Raw genomic sequence first — 15317 nt, 5'->3', positions numbered from 1 at the left:
GACCTACCACCTGATCCATGGGGTCACTCGAGTAGTAGTTTTCTGAGTGGGTGCATCGAATCCACACCGGCTTAAGAAGTTCTTCTTCCTCCTCCTCATTTTTGTCAGGCAGAGTCTCCTCTGGCTCTTTTTCCTTGATTGAGGTATAATTCTTCTCTTTGCCAGAGCTCTGGCTGTCACTCCATCTGTCTTTTTCTTCCTCCCAACGAGCTCTCTTTTTCTCCCTACTTGGGGAGCGACTTTAAAAGGAGGTAAAAGAGGCTAATTATTTAAAATGTTCTTATGTTCTAAGATTATTCTATTTCACCTGTTTAGTTCATTTTTTCACCTAAAATAAAAATGCCATACCAAATCAACATATTTACTTTTGTTAAACCAGTGATTCCCAAACACTAGTCTGGTGGCATCAGAATCACCTGAAGTTAGTTGTTTAAAAATACAAATTCCCAGGCCCTACCCCAGATCTACTTACTGATTCACAGTCTCCGGGGGTGGGGCCCAAGAATCTGTATTTTTAATAATCTCCCCAGGTAATTCTGGTGTGCATCCAGCAGGTTCAGGGACAACTGGAAAACCATAACTCCTAGAAGAGAAAGATATTTCGGAAATATTTGAAAATCTCCACATATGGACAATCTCAGCAATGAGAATACTACTTTTGAATCCTCCACAGCTTGCTTTGCCAAGGGGGAAAAAAAAGGCTTCACAAAACACAGTCTCAGTTTGGGCATAAATTTAGCTTGAGGACCATAATCTAAGAGAAAATCAGTTATATCATCCCTAACCATCTCTCTGGAAGCTCAGACTTGGGTTACTACTTAGTGAACCACCACTCTGTCTAATTCTGATCCCTGCAAATACTGATATTAATTCATTTAAAAAGGATAAGAACAACTCGATCTCCTTGAATTTCTAGGGCTTAACATGTGCAAAGGCCTATCCTATGGATGTGTTTAGAGAGAAAAACCTAAAGGACAGGTTTTAACTTGACATCCAAAAATTTAAATGCAACCATACACACCCTGAGAATCTAGCCAAGGAGAGAAACTGTTGTATTAGTATTATGGTGGCATCCTCTGCAGCAACACTAACAAAGTCACTATTATCCAAGAAAGCTCACATCTGGATCAAAGTCACAAATTAACTATTCTCATCAACTCTACCACTAACTTCTAACTTTATGACAGGGAAAGTGTGAGTATGTAGGTGTGTATACATCGAGGGGGAAAGGGTGGGTAATTAGATTATATATTGATTACTTATTGATATAACTTCTAAATATTACATTTTGTTACCAGAAAAGTTACTGTAAAGTAAAATATATATACGCCCACTGTAGAAAAATAAAGCATTAACAAAAATAAAACAAACTCGTCATCCATAAAACCACTAAGAAATAACTGCTTTATTTAACAAATGGGTTAAAACCTATAAATATGACGATATATACATAAAAATACACACATTTAACAACAACAAAAAACACACAACTCTATAGCCTGCCCTTCTCAAAAGAAAATCAGGAATACCCTTCAATAAGCATCCATTCCTGAACCACTTTTAATAGGTGCATATTATTCATCTACACATGTATGCCATAATTTAACAAATCTGATCATAGTCATTAAGGTTACCATTTATTTTTTTTTGTCATCATAAACAATGCCACTGTGAACACACTTGCATTCTCTGCAACCTGTCAAATTATTTCATACAAAGAATGTGTACTTTTTTTAAGGCTTCTCTATAGATAGGTAGTACTAGTCTAGACTAAAATCAAAACCATATGGGAGTTCCCATTTCCACACATCCTGTCAACATGACTGTTTTTAATCTCTGCCATTCCAATGAAAGAAGTGTCTTATTTAACTTGCAATTTTTTTTAACACTATTGAAATAACGTTTCATGGTCACTTCATTTATGAACATCCGAGTCATATGCTATGCCAGTACTGTTAAAACTAGGAGTACAGACTTTTTTATTTATTGAAAAAGTTGTTTTATTAAGATAACTGCCCTTCTGGGGTTCCTGGGTGGCTCAGTCAGTTGAGCGTCCAACTCAGCTCATGGTCTCATGGTTCAGAGTTCAAGCCCCACATCAGGCTCGCTGCTGTCAGCACAGAGCCTGCTTCAGATCCTCAGTCTCTCTCTCTCTCTCAAAAATAAATGAACATTAAAATAAATAATAAAAAAATAACTGCCCTTCTGTCAAATGTAATGTAACCTTTTTCAGTTTTTTGTTTTCCTTTTAATTCTGTCTATTGCTACATATGACTTACATGGCCAAACCTAGAGATCTTGTTTATACTGCCTGCCTTAGTGTTATGTTTGGAATCCTTTCCCATCCCAAAATTAAATAAATATTTTCTATTATCTTCAGTTACTTTTTAACGTTAAATTTTTTTATTCTACCTCTCTAAGATATAAGGCATAAATCTAACTTTAGTTTCTTCCTCCATATGTTTTGTCAATTGTCCCCACATCAGTTTCTCCTCTGATTTGAAACAATTTTATGACAGAGGTAAATTCTTTTATATATACTTGAATGTTGCTCAATATTTGGAATATTTTATACCCATATCAAATTGTTTTAATAATTATGGGTATAGAACATTTTAATTTTGCTCAAATATCCCTGCATTATTATTTTTCATTATTCTCACTTCTATTTTAAATCATTATAAAGTTTAAAACCCACAGTTCAACTGAAGTTACATTATATTGTACATTTTTTGAAGAAAACTGGTATTTTTACAACACTGTCTTCTACTTCCACTATGGGAATACAGCATGCCCTCCATTCATTTACGTCATCTTGTCATCAACTACACGGATAGTTTTCTTCACACTGATCTTTATTTTTTAAGTTTATCAAGATATTTTAATTAAAATTTCTGTAGTGAACGTATATTTTTTCCCCATTACATTTTCTTAGGTGTTTCTGGTATTTAGGAAGGATATTAATTTTGATTTTTTTTTTGTTTGTTTACAACTGTCAACTTCAGTGAATTATTCTCATTGTTTCTTAGCTGATGCTCTTGAATTTTCCTGCTAATACCATTAGCTAATAATGGCAACTCTTAGCTCCCACTGGTACGGCTTGGTTTGTATGTTTATTTTAGTGCTTACTGCAAGCCTGACACTCTGCTAAGCACTTTACTGACACTCACATTTAACCCTTAGAAGAATCCTATGAGGCAGATATGAACATCTCCTACAGAGGAAACAGAATTAGAAACTGCATCACTTACCCATATTCCCAAGCTATTAAAGTGGTAGTTAAATGCTAATATGGTTGTCTAACACAGACATTTTGACCTGTACTAAAAGCCCATGAAATGTTTACTATTATTGTCAAGAAACACGGGCAAAAATATCCTCACTCCATTTCTCTTAAGGCAGGTGTCTTGAATGATGGATGGCCAGGGTTGTCTGTTGTGAATATCAATTAATGTTCTTTTTCTTTTTCTTTTTTTTTAAAGATTTTGAGAGGGTCATTTCAAAACAGGGGCAAAACATCTTTCTTAGCTAAGTGTCTCAGGCACTCCAAAATTCAAACTACAAATTGTTTCTTAACAATAAGCTATAGTACAGGCTATGATAACTTTTCTTCCTTTGCAGTATGTACATCTATGATTTTAATTTTCTCATCCACTGCATTAGTTGGAACTCACAGAATCCAAGTTTCTGCCTTCCCCACAAGCTACTGGGCACAGGAGAAGAAAACCACTAGACTGAAGATGTTTACAGCACTCTACATTAAAAATCACCAACCTGAAATGGGTCCTCAGTAATATCTACCAACACAGTGTCTGGCTTTTTTTCCTACCCTTATCTCCTCCTCAGGCCCTTTCTCACTGAACAAACTCTAGCTAATCTCATCTATCCTTGGCATTGAGTATTTCCAGCTGGGATCTCTTTTCTGGGCTTTACACCTGTGTAACCAATAAACTGCCGCACAACTTCACCTGGTTGTCTCACAGATTCTTATATTCCACATGCCCAAACTGTACTCACCTTGCATCTTTCTTAGTGCTCCCCACCCCCAATGGGGGCCACCAGATCTCAGGTGCTGACTGCTCTTCCCTCACCATCAGTTATCCTACTGACTCGATCTCACAAACACCTCTCAGTTACTTCTACCGTTCCCCGTTACCACTGTCACTGAGCTGATGTAGGCATAATCACTTCGTGTATGGATCACTACAAAAGCTGTCTAAACTTATTTCGCAAGCTCCAGGCTTCACCCTCTCAGAGCCACTTCTCCACACTGCAACGTTCCCATGTGCTCTTTTCTCTCCCTTCACCATCCCCTTCTCTAATGCATTCCTACACACACTTCAAGTACCAATTATAAAAAAGGTAAGATACCAATTTCTCTACCAATTTCTCTGACTACCCAAGACTGAGCTTTCACTGCTGTGTTCCCAGAACATGTCATTGTTCTATCAAAAGTACTCCTCATAGCACTTAACTTTCTCATGCCTGTAAAGTGGGGACTCTTGTGAATGTTTCACTCACACCAGTACAATACCTGGCACACACGAGAATGCACTGTTTTTCATTCAAGAAGAACTGAATTGTATAACACTCAGTTATACAATGTTAGGTGGCAGTGATAGGTAATGGAGCCTCAATCCTTTTTCTAACTTGTATGGGAAGGCCTGAAAGGTTTCAACATTAAATATGACTCTTCTGAAATGGTATCAATCATATTCATCATAAGATAATATTCTATGAGTATTCTAAGAATATTCTATATTCTTTTATCATGTTAAAAAAAGTCTGCTTTTATGCCTAGTTAACCAAAGTTTCTATTTATAAAAGGATGCTGGTTCTATTTTAAATATCTAATAGACAGGTACAGAGATAACTCTACAGATTTTGACACAAAGAATTAATTATAGATGTCCTGATATTAACCTATTTATCCATGCAATCTTGGAATAAACTCTGTTACTTTAACGCACTACTGAAAATTTTCATAGCCATATTCATAACAGATTGTTTTATAGTTTTCTACATTGGGTTAGGTTTTGCCATCTCTGTTTTCCCTTCCATCTTCATCAGTATCCTAGAACAGTTTAATACATTTTTGGAAGTGGTAAAAATCCAACTTTTTCCATTTTTTCCACAGTTATTGGCCTATTAAAACTTTCTGCTTGTGTGAAGTTTGTAGTTTTTGCTTTCATAGAAATCAACCCATCACATCCAAGTTTTTAACTTTTGTAAATATAGTATCTGTACTTATACCAATATATTATACTTTTTAAATCCCCTTCATTCTTATGATACATTCTTTCTTATACCTAATGGAATGTATGTTTTTCTTTTCCAGATTTGCCACTTTTTGAACTGTATAACCTTTCAAAGAAGTCTTGCATTTATTTTCAAATATTGCTACAGTATTATAGTTCTTTTTCCTATTTCATTAATTTCTTTTTATCTTTAAATCCTTTTTTCTGCTTTTCTTATACTCTACCAGTTTGTAGAGCCAAGTGATCAGACAGTAATTAGATATGCATATTTATACATATTAATATACCTTTAACCTATACACACACACACACACACACACACACACACACACACACACGCATATGTATATATACACACATACATAGTTACCATTCATTTGGCACTAACTTTGGACCCAGTTCTAAGTGTTTTTACATGTATTCTCTCAACGTCTCCTTACCATGCAAAAAGGCAAGTAAAACTGCTCTTATTTTAGACAAAGACATTGAGGCTTAAAAAGGTTAGATAACTCTGCCTAATATCCAAATTGGGAAAATAACTGACCCCAAATCTGTCAGATTCCAGAGTGCTGTTTTTAATTACCATTACATAAGACCATGATTTTACCTCTCAGTATAGAACTGGTTACACCCTGTAAGTTTTGGTTTACAACAATGTCAATGTCGTTCTTCTAAATAAAGTATGGCTGCAGTTTTACTCTTTTTTTTCTGAAACAAGTAAATTTGAGAGCATAATTATGAATTTCCAAGGTTTCTTTTTAAAGCCTTGAATTACTGGAGTGCCTGGGTGGCTCAACTGGCTGAGCATCCAACTCTTGATTTCAGCTCAGGTCATGATCTCACGGGGGTTCATGGGTTCAAGCCCTGCGTCAGGCTCTGCGCTGATAGCACAGAGCCTGCTTGGGATTCTGTCTCTCCCTCTCTGCCCCTCCCCAACTCGTGCTCTCCCTCTCTCTCTCAAAAAAAAAAAAAAACTTTAAAAACCTTGAATTATTAACATATACAGTTTTATAGCAACTGAGGTCAGAAAAAGTGGCTTGTATAATTTCTAATTTTTGGAAATTTATCAAAATTTTCCTTGTGCATCATCAATACATCTTGAAAGTAAAGGTTTTTAAGTTACTGGCTGTTTTAACTTTTCATAGGGCATTTTGGACAGACTCTTAGGCTATTTTGAAGACTTGGTGATGTTTGCAGAAGCACAAAACCTAAATTCAAGGAGATAATCCTATGACTTCTTTCAGTGTCAACTCCTTGCTTACCTTCCAGATCTCTTATACTCTTTTTTGTAGGACCTTTCCAGAGATGGTGATCTTCGGCTGTCCCGGTGCCTGTGTCTCTCCCGTTCCCGCTCTCTTAAAGGAATTAATACACAGAGCTGTTTTCAACAGAAAGACTCAAAAACACCATCTCTTTTCACTGAATAAATTCATCTTCTAAATAAATGGACCTCACCTAGAATTATTCTGGCACTATTCTCGATGGGACTTTTTTATTCATCATTTATTAAAGGATAACGGAGGTTTTTTTCTTTACAGAAGTTAACTAACTTGGACATTTTTTGTTGTTTTCTTTGAAGAAAGAAGTCATACTTGATGCTAAGCAACAAGGGGATTTATCATAATCTTCTCTCCAGACCTTCCAAGCAGCCAATTCTTTTATGTAACCTATAGGTAAAACTTTAAAGGACTCTACTACCTAGTGATTGCTAGAAAATCCTAAATCTCATCCATCAAATAAATGTAAATTAAAGCTTTTACAGTAAAAATTAAGCTAAGGTTCTAAACTCTGGGGGCGCCCGAGTGGCTCAGTAGGTTAAGCATCTGACTTCGGCTCAGGTCATGATCTTGCGGTTTGTGAGTTGGAGCCCCACATCGGGATCTCTGCTGTCAGCACAGATCCCACTTTGGATCCTCTGTCTCCTTCTCTCTCTGCCCCTCCCCCACACGTGTTGTATCTCTCTCTCTCAAAAATAAATAAAAACATAAAAAAAAAAGGCCTGAGTTATAGTTCTAGGTATCATTCATTAACTGCCATGAGACTGTAAGTCACTTTACCTTTAAATAGTGTTTCAATCTGAAAACAACTCTAAATAGAGACACAGTTTACACAATGTAAAATAAAATAGGGGATTTTAAAACCCTTCAATGTAAAATGGGAATTTAGTAATAACAATAATAATGTCTGAGTCTATTTAATAAGTACAATGAAGATCTTGAACAAAACTGGAACTCTAGTGTGTATCAATCACAACTAAGTCTAAGGGAAATAACCACCCCATTTCAGCATGTAAAAAAAATGTATTAGCCTGAGTCCAGCAAGAAGACTATAAAAATGTCTGAAATCAAAAATATCCCCCAACCTATAGCCGAACAGAAGAAATGTAAATACACTGAAAATCAAAACTTACAAAACTGATAGAAAAATGTAACTGTTTAGATATTAAAACAGGAAATGTTTTTTCACTTAAAGGTCACTCCCTCCTCAAGAAAGATTCCACTGAATGATACTTTTACCATATACATAAGCCTCAGGGACACACCAGCTGTCTAAAATAAAGTGGCCAGAGCTTGGGATTCTACATTCTTTATCTGATACACTTCTAAAATTACAGTTTACTGGGGCACCTGGCAGGCTCAGTGCGTAGAGTATACAACTCTTGATCTCTGGGTTGTTAAGTTTAAGCCCCACAGTGCATGCAGAGGTCACTTAAAAAATAAATTTAAAAATTACAGTTTACTTTTAAGCAGTAAAATCCCAACTAGTGAGTGGTAACACACAACAGATATGTGTACTGATGGCAGCTGAGAATAATTGCCAATAATAATAATTTCCAAATCAAACTCTATTGAAAGGACACTCTTGATTTTTGTTTGTATTTTAACATCTAGGCAATAGAATTTTGCATTTGAGAATGACACTTCTGATGATGACTGCTACCTCTGAGTTGGTATGAACTGAAAAGGCCAATTTGGTTACAAATCACATTAGTTAACACTATGTAATGAACCCATTTAGAGCAAGAAAAACAATGTTTGGGTTACTCTTCCAAAGACTCTTCCTTAGCTGCAGGCACTGAGATATATAAGGTATATAATACTAGCTCTCTGATGGCTACACACTGTACTCAACAGGCCAGCTATGGGGATTGTTGTGCTCTGACACCACTCAGTTATAGGAAGCCATTGCACCAGTCCCACCACACTGCAAAACAGCGTGCTCAGTGCACTGCATCTATGGCTGTTTCTTTTCCCATTCCCCATAGTAATTTTGATCTTTCATAATAACAAATACATAGATCCACTTCTTCACAAACTTCCTCTAAAAACAGTTTGTCCTAAAACAATCTGGTAATTACTATTCAAGCACATTTTGGAGGAGAAGAAAAAGAAAAAAGATGGAATCTGAAAAAGGATAGACTGACTTATCCTAAGGAATAAGGGGACAAGTAGCCAGAGGACAGACTATAGAATTTGAATAAACTCAACACAATTTAATGCACAGATTTATGAAGTTTTGGTTTTCTCCAATATACTTCTAGCAGTTACACTGGGACTTCACACACCCCATTTTTATTTCACAAAAACATTCCATATAAGACAGGTGACTGGCACTCTACGTAAGACCTCAAAGGGAGCCGATTATAATGTGGCCACGACACTGGGGCAGCTCCAGGACAAACACCCCCAAGGATGTTACAAAACAACTCCAACATAAATAAAGGCCATTTAGAAAGATGAGCTAACTGCCTAAATAGGTCCTTCACAGTAGAGTTATGGTTTAGGATAACGAAGATTGGTGGTAATTCTCAGCACTTAATTTCACTTACTGATAGAGATCCTCAGTTGACAGGACATGAATTTCTTTAAACAAATACAAAGCCCCAAATTAAAACCTGATGCAAGAATTTTTTTATGGAAGAATTTTACAGAATGTTTTATAGCAGAACCCTAAAAACTCCTCTAAGTGCAGCACCCCAAAAAGGAAAAAAAGTGCCTTCTAGAATGCTAAAGTTTGCAACAAAGTGTCTCCCCAGAAAAAGGATTATCATCACTTTAAGGTTTACAGAAAACTATTAACAAACACTTTTCAGATCAGATTTTCGCCACAAAATTATAAAATAAACTATCACAGCCTCTGCTAATTAACCCATCACAGAATAATTAAGGACAAAATTGACCAGAGACATAACTCATGCTGAAAATATTTTTTAAAGTCCACCAACTTCAGTCAGCTCTGGCCCACCAGAAATCAGTCATCCCTGCAGGAAGCAAGTTCCCTTCCATCTTCCACTGGAAGGAGAGGGAGAGGACACAACACATTTTCTTTCCAACCCTCCAAGCATTAGTAACTAACTCCCTTCAGGACTGAGAATGACCACCACCACTTACTGGCAAAATGTTCAATCAGAATCAAGCCAACAGCCATGAGAAAAACATGGAAACCAAGAAGCAAAGTGATGCCACAGATTAGCACAGAAGTGCCACAGGACAATGAAGGTAAACACACCTTATGGGACAGAAAGAGAAGCACCACTACTAGCTCCACCTCTGGAAAACTCCAACGATACAAAGAGTTTGCCAAAGGTACAAATTAATTGGTACGATCGTTATCTACAAAAAATATGTAGATTTGTATTTTCCATCTACACCAATAGTTCTTAGAGTTTTGAAGAAACAGATTCACACCACCTCGAGATTCTGCTGTAAGCTACCAATTTAATTACAGAAAAACATGCATACATATAAAATGCTGCATATTAATTTCAGAACATTTCTACAAACCCATCTATGAATCTCAGTTTAGAAATGCCTGCTGGAGGGGCACTGGGTGGCTCAGGAGGTTAAATATCCAACTTCGGCTCAGGTCATGGTCTCACAGTTCATGGGTTCAGGCCCCACATCAGGCTCTGTGCTGACAACGTAGAGCCTGGAGCCTACTATGAATTATGTGTCTCCCTCTCTCTCTCTCCCCCTCTGCCGCTCATGCTCTGTCTCTGTCTCTCAAAAATAAATAAACATAAAAAAATTTTTTAAACAAAAAAAGAAGTATCTGCTGGAAACCTTACTTCCTTATATATGTACATATTTGGTCTTTTGGGGAAAAAAAACATGTAATCTGGAATAAAACGCTTTTTTTAAAATATAACTTTCTTCAGTATGAATACACTTCAATGCAACAAAACAGGTTAAAAGCTATTTTGAAAACTTTGATGTGTAATCAATGTCATTGCATTTTACAAGGAAACAAAGCAAGAAGGCAATTACGTACAATAAACTCCCACTTACCCTAAAAACCAGAAAGCAAGTTCTGCTTCACTACTTTGATTCCTAATTGATAACATACACAGATCAATTCCAAAAGAACTCAGGTGCTGTAAGCTGACACGGTGATCATACAACAAAAGTAAATACGATAATGCAAAAAACATGCGAAAAATCTAATGAACTTTCATTAGATCACCATTAAAATGTCAGCTGTATTATACAGCGTAATCAGCTTACACTCATTGAAATGAGTTTACATTAATTTTGAAATGCTTTTCAAAAGTGGCTTTTTCTGACATGTCAGTTGTCTGTCCCTCTTTTTTTTTTTTTTAATTTTTTTTTTTTTTCAACGTTTATTTATTTTTGGGACAGAGAGAGACAGAGCATGAACGGGGGAGGGGCAGAGAGAGAGGGAGACACAGAATCGGAAACAGGCTCCAGGCTCTGAGCCATCAGCCCAGAGCCTGACGCGGGGCTCGAACTCACGGACCGCGAGATCGTGACCTGGCTGAAGTCGGACGCTTAACCGACTGCGCCACCCAGGCGCCCCTGTCTGTCCCTCTTTAAAACAGCCCATAACATGTATTCTTCCCTTTATATATCAAAATGCACTGTTGAACTTTTTTGGTCTGGTTTGCAGAGAAATACAAATGGCCCGTGTCTGGACCTCTGCAGTTCATTAAAAACACACGTGTTTGTGCTTTACCTGCTCCGCTCATAGCTCCGGTGACGCGACGGTGTCCTCCCTCTGTCATAATCTGATCTGTAGCGGCTATCTTGTCTTCTTCTGTCAGGACTTCGGCCTCGTTCCCGCCTATCTAGGGACCGATGCCGCTCACCTCGCCCGTGACTGTGATCCCGGTGCCTGTGATCCTCGTAGTGCTTGAGCCTTTCTGGGGACCTTCTCTCACTGGGAGCCTTTGGGAGTGGGTAGGGAGGGAGGTGCCTAAAATGAGGACTATTGCTGTTATTAGCACTGGGTGGGAAAGAACTGGGGTTGTTCTGGAAGCTGTTAAAATTGGGAGGTGGGAAATTATGGTGTGAGTATCCTGGAGGGTACTGATAATTGACCTGCTGTGGCATGACTGGAGGTGGTGGGGGATGGGGCATGGAAGGAGGGGGCATCATGAAGGGGAAAGTGCCTTGTCCTGGAGGTGCTCCAGGGACTGGGGGGTTATTAGGACAGGGCATCGGAGGCGGCATAGGAGGAAAACAGGGAGGCACTGGGAAGGGGGGCCTCATCTGGTGGTTGGGGAAGGGGGGTCGTATAGGGCAGGGGGGAAGAGGGCCTTGCGCTGACGGAGGCATGGGTGGGGGGAAGGGTACAAAGTCTGGTCGTGGAGGGAGAAAACTGGGAGCTGGAGAGTTCGAGAATGTGGTGGAAGGGGCACTTGGAGGTTCGTATTGATATTGCACAGGAGGCTGCTGAGGGTGAAGTAGTCTCAGATTTTGGGGCCTGAAGGCTGGGGCTGAGGGTCTGGCTCCATGTCCTCCTCGCCCTCGGGGACACCCTCGTCCTGGGTGGAACGACATTCTATGACTTTGTGGGAGGAAAGAAAAAGAGAAAAGGGAAAAAGAACTAAAAACTCACCATAAGCTGGGTTTCACAATGCCTGATCATCTTCAAGAGCAACTGACAGACCCCTTCAGCCACAGGAATATTCCACCCATCTAACGTTGAGTTCTCTGTAACACCTCAGACTCCTCAAGGCCAATAAACTCCTCTTCCCCTGTCTCAGTCCCTGGACTCCGTCACTCCCTAAAGCTATTCCTCGAGAATGACCAACTCAACATCCCATTGTTTAAACGTTTGCCATTATGTCCTCGCTCAGGCTCCCCAAAAGTGTGAACTTTGCCATGTCATCCCACCCACACACCCCACATTTTCTCCACCTGCACCAGTATCTCCCTGTCTTCACCTTCCTCCACACTCAGCAGAGACTCTGCAAATTCAACATAACATGTCCCAAAAGGAATTAATGACCTTCCCCGCCAAGACAATACCACTGGCTCCCGTTTCAGTGTTGCCTATCTCAATAGATAATAACATGTATTGTTCCTCAAGTCATACACCAGGGAATTATCTGACAACTTCTCCTCCCTTATCCCCCTTAGCCAAAAATTTATTTTAAATTCCCATCACTTCTACTTCATAAATACTTCCGGAGTTCATCCACTTCACATCATTGTTTCTCCCCTGGCTACAATAATAACGCCACTGCTGGCCTTTCTACAATCACTATTACCAACCTACCAGGCCTTTGTCAGGCTCCCTGCTCTCACACTCTGTGCTTCTTCTTGGCAGCTCCTACAGTAATTCCAATTCACAATTAATTCCACCTTTCATGTTTGCCTGCACCTCAGAACTGTAAGTTCCATCAGGGCAGTCTGGGTTCCTAACTATGTACATGGCCCTCATGAACACATTTCTTCCTCTCCCCACATATATAAATCCTTCCCGCTCTCAGGGCCCAGTGCCAGTGTTTCTCTTCTTCTCTCTGTTCTTCCAAAACCCCTGCCATGACTGTCACACTACTCACCACGTATTGCCTTGCATCATGACGTACTGTCTGGATACATCACATCTTCCACACAGAATATAAACTCTAGAGAACAGAACAGAAAGAATAGGGAGAACAGAAAGAATAAAACAGAACAGAGAGAACAGAAAGAATAAAACACACATAAAAATGTTTCCCAAACTGCTAATGTCTGCAATTATCTTAACATTGATTTTTGCATTCTCTAATGCACTTAGCATACTAACAAAATAACTTTGTAAACACAACAGTTATCCTTGATTTCATTCTCAACTCTTTCCACTGAAGAATTCTGTGACCATGAACGGCTTTCCAAATACTTAAGCTTCAGCAAAAGGTTTTAAAAACTAAATAAATAAATATTAAGTGCAAAGAACTTTAATGCAGAAGCATCCTCTTAAAGTCTATCTAACTAAAAGCTTAACCAATAGGCTTAAGGTAGATTTTCAAAAGGCTCACGAAAATAATTTCAGATTATATAGCAGTGCCAATCACTGTGCTTAATAACTAGTAGGCACCAAATATGGTCTGACTTATGATTATTATTCAGGCTAAGACCTTCATAATAAACCCAGCACCTACCCAGTTGATCTTGCCACCACAGGCTACTTATGGTTCACGGCCAATGGAATCAAATTCAAACTCCAAGTTTGGACCCAACTTCTTGCAGGCTTATCCTCCATTACCTTCCCTGTGAAGTGCCTATGATCCCAGATTTCCCCAGTTGCCTAACATACCAGGTGCTATCAGCCAGCTTGTTCTTTGCTCCCACTCTTCTAAAATTCCCTACTCATATTAATCCGCCCACTGAATTTTCATCTGCCTACAAATGCCACCTCTTCCGGGAAGCCTTGCCTAGTTCCCTTTAGAAAATAATCCCACTCCCCCTAGACTACCATTGCTTAGTCCATACTTAGTTCTTTTACAGCACTTACCAGAGACTGCCTCATATTATAGTCATGTGTGTACATTTCTAACTTCTCCACTAGGTTATTAGCTCCTTGAGGACATGGGTTGATTCATAAGTCATTTCTGTATCCTTCACAGCTCCTGGCAGAACATCCTGCACATAGGTGGTCAATAAATGTTTACTATCTCACCAATGGCATATGTTTCTACTTGCTACTGTACATTTCCCTTTCACATATATCCAGAACAGATTTGCATTATCAAAACCAAAGAGTGGACCTTTTCACTGATTCATACAATATTCAATGAGCCTATATATGTCACAGGCCCCACAGACTCAAAGTTGAGTAAGACACACAGCCTGCAAGACTCAAGCTCTCAATCCACTTACAAATACATTTTCCTTGAATAAAGCAATAAACAAGAGAAAAGATTTCAACACAGCGTCTAGAGGAATACAAAGGAGTGTACTGAACCTAGAGGTGCGAAACAGGAACACTAACACTGTTGGACAGTGTGTGATAGTTATACTTTCAGGATTAGATCCTCATGGATGTTTCTATGGAGAGAATATCTGACAACACTAATTATGAAACTGACATATTAAAGGCATAGTCGGGCTATCTTATGGATGCAAATTTTAATTCAAAAGTCAAGGAATTCACTGCAACTGGAAAAGTAATTGTTTGCGGCGTAGGTCTACTCCTAGACTGCTTGTCTGTAAGCAGGAAAACTGAGGGAACTGCTTTGTACATTTAACACGACCAGGAACATCAGCCTATGCTCAAAGAGTTGCAAAGTGCGCAACTACGTTAATAAGAACACCTTTCCCCCCACTTGCATCTGCAGGCCGGTCACCTTCGTCGAGCTCATCTGTAGTTGCGGTTTCCCCTGTTTGCATCTCCCGCCAGACTGTGAGCCCCACGAGGCAAGCGCTGGGCTCAGGGTCTCGCGGCACTCCGAGACCCCGGCAGCCCCGGGCCTGGACCACCGCCTGCGTTCCACAAATGAATGAAAGGTCTCATTTTTCATTTCTATTTGCGGGATTCGGGCCTAGGGTCGCTTTTTTGCCCTTAGCTGCAGAACTGAAGAGGGGCTGCACGACCATAACTCAAAGGCGCCTCTCGCCCCAGCCCCGGGCTCTTAGCCCCGTTTAAGCCCGGACACTCGGAAACGCTCCCTCTTCCAACACCCGCAAGTTGCCCCTTTTACCTACAAAAGGCTCTCGCGCCGCGAGGTTGCAGTCAAAGCAAAGCTAGGATTATTCTACAGCCGCCAGGACTGTAGCGCCGCCCGCGCCTCCGGAACAGGAAACCAAGGAAATTAAAAAGCAAACCGGAGAA

The 15317-nt window shown here is 39.3% G+C and overlaps 1 protein-coding gene across 6 annotated transcripts in view; it reads right to left on the bottom strand.

The window, feature by feature from the left end:
- DROSHA (drosha ribonuclease III) overlaps positions 1-15286 on the bottom strand; it is a 126252-nt gene extending 110966 nt beyond the window's left edge. For 2 of the 6 annotated variants that reach the window (XM_047853699.1, XM_047853728.1), the window contains exons 1-7: positions 15191-15286; positions 14001-14128; positions 13066-13131; positions 11232-12065; positions 6521-6613; positions 473-583; positions 8-239 (exon numbers count right to left, since the gene is read on the bottom strand). In XM_047853699.1, the coding sequence (XP_047709655.1) occupies positions 8-239; positions 473-583; positions 6521-6613; positions 11232-12065; positions 13066-13085 (1290 nt within the window). In that variant the 5' untranslated portion in view covers positions 13086-13131; positions 14001-14128; positions 15191-15286. Of the gene's footprint in view, positions 1-7; positions 240-472; positions 584-6520; positions 6614-11231; positions 12066-13065; positions 13132-14000; positions 14129-15186 lie in introns of all 6 variants that reach the window. The other 4 variants (XM_047853709.1, XM_047853741.1, XM_047853734.1 and 1 more) reach the window with 4 other exon arrangements.
- Between the last annotated feature and the right edge of the window lie 31 nt (positions 15287-15317).

This window comes from Prionailurus viverrinus, chromosome A1 (genome assembly GCF_022837055.1).
Source record: "Prionailurus viverrinus isolate Anna chromosome A1, UM_Priviv_1.0, whole genome shotgun sequence".
NCBI lineage: Eukaryota > Metazoa > Chordata > Mammalia > Carnivora > Felidae > Prionailurus > Prionailurus viverrinus.
The sequence above is the reverse complement of the archived record's forward strand: the minus strand, read 5'-3'. Positions and strand labels throughout refer to the sequence as shown.